This window comes from Micropterus dolomieu, linkage group LG03 (genome assembly GCF_021292245.1).
Source record: "Micropterus dolomieu isolate WLL.071019.BEF.003 ecotype Adirondacks linkage group LG03, ASM2129224v1, whole genome shotgun sequence".
Classification (NCBI taxonomy): Eukaryota; Metazoa; Chordata; class Actinopteri; order Centrarchiformes; family Centrarchidae; genus Micropterus; species Micropterus dolomieu.
Window position 1 is genome coordinate 17,953,060 of NC_060152.1, and position 11,404 is coordinate 17,964,463.

Consider the following 11,404-nt stretch of genomic DNA (forward strand, 5'->3'; position numbering starts at 1 on the left):
GTAATAACAAGCAAATAATAGCCTCTTTACAAGCAGCGAGCCACTTGAGTGTTCCATATCCCCATTGTCATAATCCCTGTTGCTGCGTCTATTAAAATTATTATGTAAGGAAGAATTTAACACTAAAATAATAATTTAAAAAAACAAGATTATTGTAAAATGCACTAATTCTTTACATGCAATCAAAGAATTAGTGCATTTTGGTATCACCAGTAAAAGTTATCATCAGATGCTGCTTCAGTTGTCGCAAGGAGAGGTGATTGATGAAGTTGCTGGAGAGACTATTGTGCACCTGCCGCTGACAGACAGTGGCCGGAGCTGCCCCCGTCTCTCCATCACAGAGATTAAAGTTATCAGAGAACATTGGAGTGGACAGAGTGCACAGTCTGCCACTAGCCTCGCTATGATTTTATATCGTCGACCAAGACTATTTATAGCTCTGTCGTCATAACGCCACAGACACATCCCGTGTCCTCCCAACCACAGCAGCTCCTATCAAACCCTCAACCATGTCCTCCAGGTGGACAATTAACTTTTCCACTACGGCCTTCTTATGTTTTAGTGAGTAGAACAAATTCGACGTGATGTGTATGCAAGCTACAGTGCTTAAAATAATGTATTTGCTGTGCTAGTTTTTAAGTTGAATGAATAATATTTGACTGTTCAATTGCTTTTAGGCTATAAAACGGCAGTGAAAGCACAGAGCCTGTAGTAAGAAATGATTTAAACATAATTATGGTTTTCCACCAAGCTTACCAACAGTAACGTTAGCTATAGAAAGCAAAACTGTTCGCTATATTGTGCGGTATTGTGTGGTTCTGCGGCCACAGGTGGTCGTTTTTTATTCGATTCCTATTATGAGTCCGCAAAGAAAAGTGAATTATTGTAACAAGCTGCGACTTTCACCGCGCAACCACAGACATGCAGCCTACTGACGGACCTCACCATCATTGCTTTCGCAGACTTATTTGTTACAAGGTGGGTATTGTGGTGCAGGCTGCCACCTATAAATAGACTTGCTTACGAATGCATGATCTCACCAAACACCACCGCCAATTAACCAGACTGCATCACATCAATAAACTTAAATAAATGTAGTGGAGCAAAAAGTAAACTATTTCCCTCAGAAATGTAGTAGAGGTGTAAGATTGCATAAAAATGGAAATACTAAAGCACAAGTGCCTCCGAATTGTACTTGACTACTTGAGCTTGACCTACTTACTTTCCACTACTGATTTCTATCCTTTACAATGTATATATCACATTTTGTTTTGCATTGTTATGCTCTCTGTTGCTGAATATTTCATACCCCATGTTTTGCATCGTACATATTTTTGCTCGGAGATAAGCATTTACTATTAAATCGACATGCTGTAATGGTATGCTAATGTATGTATCAAATACATCTTTGGCTACTTTGCTGCATTGTTTGTGTTTACAGATACAGACGAACCAAAACTTCAAACACGTGCAGATGACGACATGATATTTATTTTAAATATCTTTAGAGATGCCAGTAACTAAATGAAAGTTAATTGACAGTGCAGCTGTTGTAATGAGGGTTATATTATAAAGTTAGTTTAGTTCTCAGTTGTTTTGCTGGACACCGTGTCACTCCAACAGAAACATTTCAATCGTCTCTCAGCAAGGTAATAGAAAAACACAAGAACTAAAAACCCTCCAGTGTACACATGACATTTTCACTTAGACAGTGACACAAGAAAAACACTGCTCATACTTGACATGAAAGCCTTTCACAGCCACTCCAGCTGACCCTTCAGCTGTCTTTCCATTTCAGAACATTTATAATATTTTTACATTAGACTTGTTCTTGGCAGGTTAACGCTCACAGATGTCTGCACTGCTCAGATGGCTTGAGGGGGCAGGTACCATCTGAGCTGTGTCAGGGAGAGAAAGTCATTTTAACAGCACCTTACACTTAGCCTAACACGTAATTTCATAGTACTAATGAATGTGTTAATGAGACAAAATGTTTTCGATAGAACAAGTCTTGGCAGGCATCTGTGAATTATTCACTGGACCTGATAATTTGGCACGTTTGGCTATACAATTGGCAAGCAGTATTCACACAAACAGCATGTTGCATGACATCCCTGCTGTGGAATGCATGTTAACTATAGTGGATTATTATTATTGTCCATAAGTTGGCGTTTGGCAGATTTGTACCAGTAAAAATATTATATGGGCTCCATAGAATAGTCAGTCAATTGCTAGCATAAGATGATGATATAAGAAATGAGAGTGAGCCTGTTTATCACAGTGCAGAGAATACAATGTATTTTCCTTTTTTCACAACTAAAGTGATGAAAGTGATGAATTACAGTTTGTCACTGCAGATTTATTTCCTGTGCCATCCTTGACTGACCGTGACAGTGTGAAGGCAGTCGTCATGTCACGCAGCAGAAATTGTAGTTCCAATAGAGGAGGGAAAAATGCTGTGGTGTTTTGTGTCGGGTGACGTAAAGTATGACATGACAAAATGATTGAGCCAATCTTACAGCACAATTGTAAGCCTGTGTGTACAGTACATGACATACATAGATAAATGATCAATGAGTCATATGGTAGAATAGCATTAAGGGTCTTTGGTTTGTGAAGGAGCTGTGTCTAAGAAATAAGGTTGTTAGTACAGGTGCTGGTCATATAATTAGAATATCATCAAAAAGTTTATTTATTTCAATAATTCCATTCAAAAAGTGAAACTTGGATATTATATTCATTCATTACACACAGACTGATATATTTCACATGTTTATTTAATTTAATTGTCATGATTAAAACGGACAACTAATGAAAATCCCAAATTCAGTATCTCCGAAAATTAGAATATTACTTAAGACCAATACAAAAAAAGGAGTTTTAGAAATGTTGGCTAACTGAAAAGTATGAACATGGAAAGTATGAGCATGTACAGCACTCAATACTTAGTTGGGGCCCCTTTTGCCTGAATTACTGCAGCAATGTGGCGTGGCATGGAGTCAATCAGTCTGTGGCACTGCTCAGGTGTTATGAGAGCCCAGGTTGCTCTGATAGTGGCCTTCAGCTCTTCTGCATTGCTGGGTCTGGCGTATTGCATCTTCCTCTTCACAATACCCTATAGAGTTTCTATAGGGTTAAGGTCAGGCGAGTTTGCTGGCCAATTAAGAACAGGGATACAATGGTCTTTAAACCAGGTAGTGGTAGCAATGAAATCTGCATCTCCATAAAGTTGGTCAGCAGCAGGAAGCATGAAGTGCTCTAAAACTTCCTGGTAGACGGCTGCGTTGACTTTGGACCTCAGAAAACACAGTGGACCAACACCAGCAGATGACATGGCACCCCAAACCATCACTGACAGTGGAAACTTTTCACTGGACTTCAAGCAACGTGGATTCTGTGCCTCTCCTCTCTTCCTCCAGACTCTGGGACCTTGATTTCCAAAGGAAATGCAAAATTTACTTTCATCAGAGAACATAACTTTGGACCACTCAGCAGCAGTCCAGTCCTTTTTGTCTTTAGCCCAGGCGAGACGCTTCTGACACTGTGTCTTGTTCAAGAGTGGCTTGACACAAGGAATGCGCAGTGAAACCAGTGTCTTGCATACGTCTGTGCGTGGTGGTTCTTGAAGCACTGACTCCAGCTGCAGTCCACTCTTTGTGAATCTCCCCCACATTTTTGAATGGGTTTTGTTTCACAATCCTCTCCAGGTTGCGGTTATCCCTATTGCTTGTACACTTTTTTCTACCACATCTTTTCCTTCCCTTCGCCTCTCTATTAATGTGCTTGGACACAGAGCTCTGTGAACTGTCTGTTTAGCAATGACCTTTTGTGTCTCCTCCTTGTGCAAGGTGTCAATGGTCGTCTTTTGGACAGCTGTCAAGTCAGCAGTCTTCCCCATGATTGTGTAGCCTACAGAACTAGACTGAGAGACCATTTAAAGGCCTTTGCAGGTGTTTTGAGTTAATTAGCTGATTAGAGTGTGGCACCAGGTGTCTTCAATATTGAACCTTTTCACAATATTCAAATTTTCTGAGATACTGATTTTGGGGTTTTCAAATTTTTGATGATATTCTTATTATATGACCAGCATCTGTATATCGATATTTGCAAAAAGCATTTAAAATATTTAAATTCAAATAGATTTTGGTAGATGAGTGCATCAATGATAATAAACAAACTTCTTTAGCTAAACATCTTTATTTCCCATGCATTCATTTTTTGTCACTGTTTATATGCAATTACAATGCCACAACGATGTTTAGTTTAATACTAATAGTGTTTTTGTGGTATTAAAGACCTTCAAGAAACTTTAGGATGACACCTGCCTCCCCGGTTTGTATAAGCAAGTCACCACTGTACTAAACAATACCAGGTCAGGCAAGCCTGAGGTAGAACATTTAAGTCACAGTATACTGCTAACCAGAGAGGGACTCGAGTTTGTCACACACACAGTGACTTCAGACTTCAGACTTGACTTGGACTCGAGGTGCGGGACTTGAACCATGTTTATTTTAGGAAACGTCTGATGAGCTTGCTGTTATTCCCCTCCTTCCATTACCTATAATCTGCCTACGTAACACAACTATGTATCTGCTACACACGGCCGCACGTGAGAGAGTACAACAAACACCGGTGTAACACCAAAATGTGTGACCTATCAGATTCTGTGACTACACCCAAACGACGATGTTTCCTAACCATAACCAAGTACTTTTGGTGCCTAAACCCAACCAAACTGCAACTGCTTCACATCGTCAACAAAGCCTCTGGGGCTTAACTTCCCATTTGGGTCACAGAATCTGATAGGTCACACATTTTGGTCTTACACCGGCAGCTGCTGTGCCATTCATCATAAACTTTGGCTTTAAAACTTCAGACAACAAGGCCCAAACAAAAGAAGCGCTGAATGCAAAATAGGTTAGCAACTTGAGGTTAGTACATGTTAAGCTCAGCATTGGCCATCTAACGTTAGCTTGCTTCTTGCTTTAGCGACGACCTACGGGAGGTTAACTCCGACTGTCGTTCGTTATGAAAAGATGAATGAGCGTTTGTTTGCTTGCCAAATTTGTGGTAGTCGTTTGACGTAATCATTTATGTCCCACTGCGTCCCGTTAATTATTAACGTTGGCTGCAAACAGGTTACAGATTTACTGTTGATCATGTAACGTTACAGTTTTATTTAGTTATAACGTTACACTGGTTTGAGAGTCTGGGGGATGTGTTGAGTTACAGTACAGTTACATAATTCCTTATAGCTACAGTATGCAGTGTTAAGCAACCTGGATTGAATGCAATAGGTGATACAACATTCATTATAACCCTTGCATCTCTGCTGCTAACTACCAATATGTCATATGTACAGTCAGCTAAAATAGTTACAAATGCTCACACATAGTCTAACATACACACTCAGATACTGAATGTTTTTAAAACTATCATCAAAATCCACTAGGCAAAAAATCCCCCCGCACCACCACCATATTTACTGTCTCTGCATAGAAAGTAATCTCCTTTGATCGGCACCGTTGAGCCAATCAGATTTAAGCAAAAACGAGGTTTTTGTTGAGAAGGGCCGCTTGCATTCCCCTAAAGTTTTAGTTTGGCCCAGTCTGACAGACACACAGACACTGCCTGGTTGTGGATAATGAAGTGTTACGATTAATAATTTTTAATGAATTTAATGCGTTGTTTTGCTTTGCTTGCTCTGCTTAATGAAGTTATACCCTTAATTAGCACTACTTTACTAGATGTGATTAATCTGTCTTTATTAACAGGCGTGCCACAGTCCTTTAAATAAGTTGTAGTTAAACCTCTTCTTAAAAAGCCTACTCTTGATCCAGTGATTTTAGCCAACTATAGACCTATATCTAACCTTCCCGTTCTCCCTCAGATCCCTGAGAAAGCAGTTACCAAACAATTGTGTGCAGGGGTGGAAATTAGCTTTTTGGCTCACCTGCCAAGGTGGCTGGTAGATGAAAAAAATCCATTGGCTAAACATATTTCTTACCGGCCAAAATACTAAATTGCCTTTTGTGTCACATATACATTTATTTCCGTCCTTTTAATTGAGATAATAAGGTATTATGTCAAATACAAACTTAAGAAGAGGCCAGAGTGAAATTTGAAGCAAAATGATATTATTGTTATTAAATGAGCTTAAGATATAACAGTAAATTGTTTTCTAAACTTACAAGATGCTTATTAATCATTCAACCCAAATCTCATCACTGCTCACTCTTAATCATGCTTTATCATTCAACTTAAACCTCCTCATCAGACTGCTTACTTTCTACAATCACCCTCTTCCTGGTACCACAGCATAACAACTTTTGTGGTTTCAACACATATAATACAGTCTATGAATCATCTCTGGGGAGGACAGCAGGACCATAAAAAGATCTGATGATTGCCAACTTTATTTTTTTATGTACTGCTTCAGCCTCCTCTTCCTCTGCTTCGTTTTTTCATTTTGTTGGTGTAATGGTTTTAGTCAGTATTTAAAGTGCATCAGGCAAAGGACTTGTCTCTGTACTTGTCTCGTAAGATCTTAGTGCTGAGTTTGACACCATTAACCATCACATCTTATTATAGGTGGTCAGGCACCATCTTATCTTAAAGAGCTTATAGTACCTTATTACCCAACTAGAACACAGCGTTCCCTGAATGCAGGGTTAAATATAATATACTTTTTGTCCTTAACCACATTTATCTGACAGATTAAGTTACTAGTTACTTTACAAATTAAGATTTTTACACACAATTATAACAAGTACAGCTTACACGATTCTTAGATTGACATAACTGGCAACAACTTTGATTGTTTAAGACATTTTTCATGTAAAAACATTTCATGGTTTCATGGAAGATTTGCTGCTTTTCCTTTTAATTATTTAAAGTTATTTTTATAATAATTTCTACCCCCACTGACACACACACAGAGTAACATGAATTATTATTGAAAGGGCAACCTGTTCATTGTTTAATAAATAGGAAAGATTGCCTACTGTATTTTTAAATTCTGTTTGTCATGTCAGTAACCCGTGACAAATATAACCATACAAATAGTATTTTAAAAAGTAAGTAAAGTAAGTATTTTTAAAAGTAGGCTTTAGTACTTTGAGTAAAAATTACACTTAAAGACTTCTAATTTTAGTGTAGTAATATTTAGCAAAGGTATCTGTACTGTACTCAAGTACAGGATTTGTGTACTTCGTCTACTACTGGCAATTTTGATGTACTATGATCGTGTGAGCAATCAACACAAAATATCTAGTAAATATTTTTCTTTCTTGTTGCAGAGATACCTTGTGTGAAGTTCTACCATCCCGAGAGGATAAGTGGAGAGCTGCTAAGGCTCTGTGCAAATGATGAATGCACATGTGCTGAAGGTGAGGAACATGGAGTCTAATGTAAGCTGTTAAAGCTTGAATTACAGTGCATTACATCTGAAAGTCTTGAAGAAACACTTTCTGCCTCAATTATGTTTATGATATCTTGGTTAATAGATTGAGGGTGTAACAAAATATTGTGGCATTATATTTACAAATACAAAAGTACGCCTTGTGGAGCTGAAGAAATCACATTATCAACTAAATCTTAGTTGAAAGTTGACAAGAAAATGAACAAGCTGCAATCATGAAGGTGCGCACCTCATTGAGAATAGGGGTGCACATTGTTCAATAGGGTAAAAGGATTGCGATGTAGTGAAATGGTGGGTTAACCCAGGGATTTTTTTCCCTGAAAAAAATAGATCTTGTGGCAACAAACAGAACAACAAGGATACAAGGATTTTTCTAGACCTTGAAGTGACTAATCATCTTTTTATTGCTCTATTCTTATTGCGCAAGGCAAATAACTGCTCGAAAACTATCTTTCATCAAAATGGCAGAAATTATATATGGACAAGTAAAGTTGCCTTAAAAAAACTATGCCGTTGTCCAACAACACAGTGAAAACTAAAATCGACACATTCACACATTTGACCTAATTGAAAATTAAAGATGTACTGTTTTTCTGCCAATTTGGATAAAACCACTATTGCGTCAGAGGAGGCTGATGAAGACATATTGTTATTGAGCCAGGTTCAGGTGTCATGAAGAAGTTTCTGAGACTGATGAAGACATGAAGATAACATGTGAACACATCAAATGCCAACACCAAATCTGAAGCAACATCTTTAGGTCCCTTTTATGTTTCTGTTTCCCCCCTAGTTCGTCTAGTATGTTTCTCTGTTAGGTCATCTTTAGCTGGCGTTAACCAACAAATCTATCTTATGTTTAGACTCCACTGCTACATCAAATTGGAATCTATTTCCATCCATGAGTTGTACACTAACTGTGGAGCCAATAAATTCATGTAAGACTCAACCTTGTCAGATTCCCAGAGAACACCGATACCTGCTAGCCTTACGCCTGAGCTACTGTCTCTACCTTATCAGTTTAACTGCCGTCTCCCTAACAAGGACAGTTACATGGCAGAAATAACTAGAGCTTGAAGGTCAGTGAACACTTGTGGGGTCAACTGATGTCTCCAAGCTTGACCTGTCTTACCTTTCCCTGTTACATCAATTAAGCGCCCCAAGAATATTCTTTAACAGAGGCCATGCTCATTGCTCATTACAATACTTTGTCCACATCACAGAGGGCCTGACCTGGCCACTGCACACTTTGGTGAGAAAGGCAAGGCAGAGATTTTTTCACTTCAGACACTAGAGGAAATTCCAGGTATTCCTGGTAGGAATTTCTACTCCTGCACCATTGAGAGATCACTGCCTGGTATGCAAACAGTGCTGAACAGGACCCTCCAAAGAGTGTTTCGATCGGCTGAATGTATGATATGGTCTAACCTGCCTACAGGACATTTACACCAGAATGTGAGCTGAATTTTTATATCTGCAAATCAACCACACAAGGAGAAAACATTTTGTGAGTAGGGGATAAATAAGTCATAAAGTACTTTTCCTATATTAGTGTATATACATACTGCGTAGTCAGAGCTGCCCCATGATGGGGGAAAATAAGGGCCTTAATAGTTGGGGTGGTGATGGTGCAATGGATAAGACACATGCCTTTGGTATGAGAGGCCCGGGTTCCCCCACTTTAGCCCCTCCACCATTGCATCCCTGATCAAGACACCCCTCATTGCTCCAGAGGCGTGTGACTTCTGACATGTATAGCAATTGTAAGTCACTTTGGATAAATGTATATGTGTTAATAACTGCTTGGAAGAGAAGGGCACCTCACTGATCCACATGTGCTATTTTATCAGTTATATGTGTATTGTGTGCCAACTGTGTATTTCCAGAGAATTGCAGTATGCAGAAGAAGGAAAAAATCAGCAATGATGACCGCACAACTAAGGCCTGTGAGACCAAGTCGGACAGCAAAATAGAATTTGGTAAGAGGTTTTGTGAGTGAGTGAGTGAGTGAGCGAGCGAGTGAGCGACTAACAAACTGCGATTTGTCTGTCCTCAGTGTACAAAGTGAGACTGGAAAATTTTACAGAGGCTTTGTCCACTGACATTTACACAATGATGGTTGAGGAGGTCATCAAAGAAGGTTGGTATATGTTTCTTTTAAACCTTGAAAGTTTGAACTGTCTAACACTTACCTCCCTCTGATGTGTGGTAATGTTTCTGAAAAGTTTTAAAGGTAACATATTAATTTTCCTCTTTCTTTTGGGGCTGCCCACTGTACTTCTTACAAAGCTCTTTATGACTGTGAATAAATGAGAATACATTATTAGCATTTGCACCTGTAGTTATAAATAATTGTATTTAAGCATCTTGTCTCTCTTTTCCAAAATTACAGGGGGTTATGATACGCGTCAGTTGGAGCACGAGAAAGTCAAGAGTGATAGTGAGCATTCCTGTCCTTTGAAAATGATACTATTTGAACTTCCTGATCTTTTCATTCCTTTAATATAAGAAAACAACTCTGACAATTTTATGCTGCACCTGTAATATATAAATATATAATTCACTTTTTTCTCTTTTCTTGGATATTAACAGAAATCTGTGATGAGGGTCCTCAGGGTAAACTGCGTCTATTCCTCAGTTATCAGCACTGCAGGGTGGCTTTAGATCTGAAAATAGGCAAAACCTACCTTATCATGGGCATGGCCAGAGATATTCACATAGACAAGGAGAAACAATCGTGAGTGAACAAGTTACACAAGTTTTGAGTTTATACTTCCTGTGATTTTTCTGTTCTTTTTTAAATGTCATACCAACATGTTTTTGATTGTAGAGTGGTTGTTTTTTCCCCTATGCATAAATACCTGGTTACATGAAGACCTAATGTGTTTTTCAATTTGCTTACCTCAGGTATCAGTATGTACTCGGTGAGAGAACCTGGATCGAATACTGGCCCACAGAAGCAGAGTGTCAGACTGCGGAACACAGGCCTGCCTGTTTGGGCATGGAGGACCTGGTCCAGCAGTATACAATCTTTGGATGTCTGGGCAAGTGAAAAGTAAAAGAAACACCTTTGCTGGATTGCTTTGTTTTGGAATTACTCTCATGTCAAACTTTGACTGCTACGAGATACAAGTTACGCAAGTCACAATGATACATCCTGCTGAATAAAATGTGATGGTCTTTTATCTTATGGTCTGTGTCTGATATAAATTAAATAAATAAAAAAATAACGCAACATGGATATGCAGTAAGAATGTTTTAGCCACTTTAGTGGCATGGCTCTACAGATGGCAATGTCACCGGGATCGGCCCACCACTTTGGTGCCCAGACGATAAATCCTGCTAACTTTGGTGATCCTCTTACTTACATCCAGTATCACCAGGTCAAATGTTTAATTAGCAAATGTTAGCATGCCAACATGTAAACTAAGATAGTGAACATGCTAAACGTTGACATGTTAGCATTCTGATTATGAGCATGTGAGCATGCCAGCGACTCTTAGTCTTGTTATGAAATATTTTATAAACTTTCTTTAAGCGGGGCAGTGAAGAATGACTATAGGTAGTAATTCAGGAACCGTCACTGAAGACTAAAGAATTTTTAACTGTAATAACTGTGTGTTATTATCCGTATAAGAATACCAGTTGAGCAACTTTGAATTAAACAATCAAACTGTTTTTCCTCTGAAGAAGACAGAGGAATTAAAATGTATGGAGCAGTTTAAATAATACTTACAATTTGATATGTAATGCATTGTGGGTGGTGGTATTAACAAATTTTTATACTCTGGGCAATAAAGGATTATTGTGGTGTAAAAGGAGTAGATTTTGGATAGGTATACTATCTAGTATAATAAACTTTAAGTTTTATTTTCCTGGGGCATTGAGGGTTGCAAAGCAAGGTAGTTTTAGTTTGTGATGGAAAATGTGTGTCTCTGGAGGTGTGTTTAACGTGTAATTATATCAATTAATCAAATGAATCAATCT

General features: G+C 38.5%; 2 protein-coding genes across 4 annotated transcripts in view; both read left to right on the forward strand.

Annotated features, from left to right (window-relative positions):
• hdac9b (histone deacetylase 9b) overlaps nt 1-11,404 on the forward strand; it is an 89,553-nt gene that overhangs the window by 5,996 nt on the left and 72,153 nt on the right. The window lies entirely within an intron of this gene.
• Nucleotides 4,585-10,660, forward strand: LOC123967977 (complement C3-like). The gene is made up of 7 exons (XM_046044413.1): nt 4,585-4,609; nt 7,299-7,388; nt 9,304-9,396; nt 9,474-9,557; nt 9,810-9,857; nt 10,010-10,154; nt 10,325-10,660. The coding sequence occupies exons 1-7, from the start codon at nt 4,585-4,587 to the stop codon at nt 10,467-10,469; spliced, it is 630 nt and encodes a 209-aa protein (XP_045900369.1). The 3' UTR covers nt 10,470-10,660.

Excerpts from the sequence above, each read along its gene's own strand:
- LOC123967977 (XM_046044413.1), top strand. The coding sequence starts at position 4,585 with ATGTATCTGCTACACACGGCCGCAC. Across the intron at positions 9,397-9,473 it reads GGACAGCAAAATAGAATTTG|TGTACAAAGTGAGACTGGAA; the intron begins GTAAGAGGTTTT and ends GTCTGTCCTCAG. Across the intron at positions 9,558-9,809 it reads TGAGGAGGTCATCAAAGAAG|GGGGTTATGATACGCGTCAG; the intron begins GTTGGTATATGT and ends CCAAAATTACAG.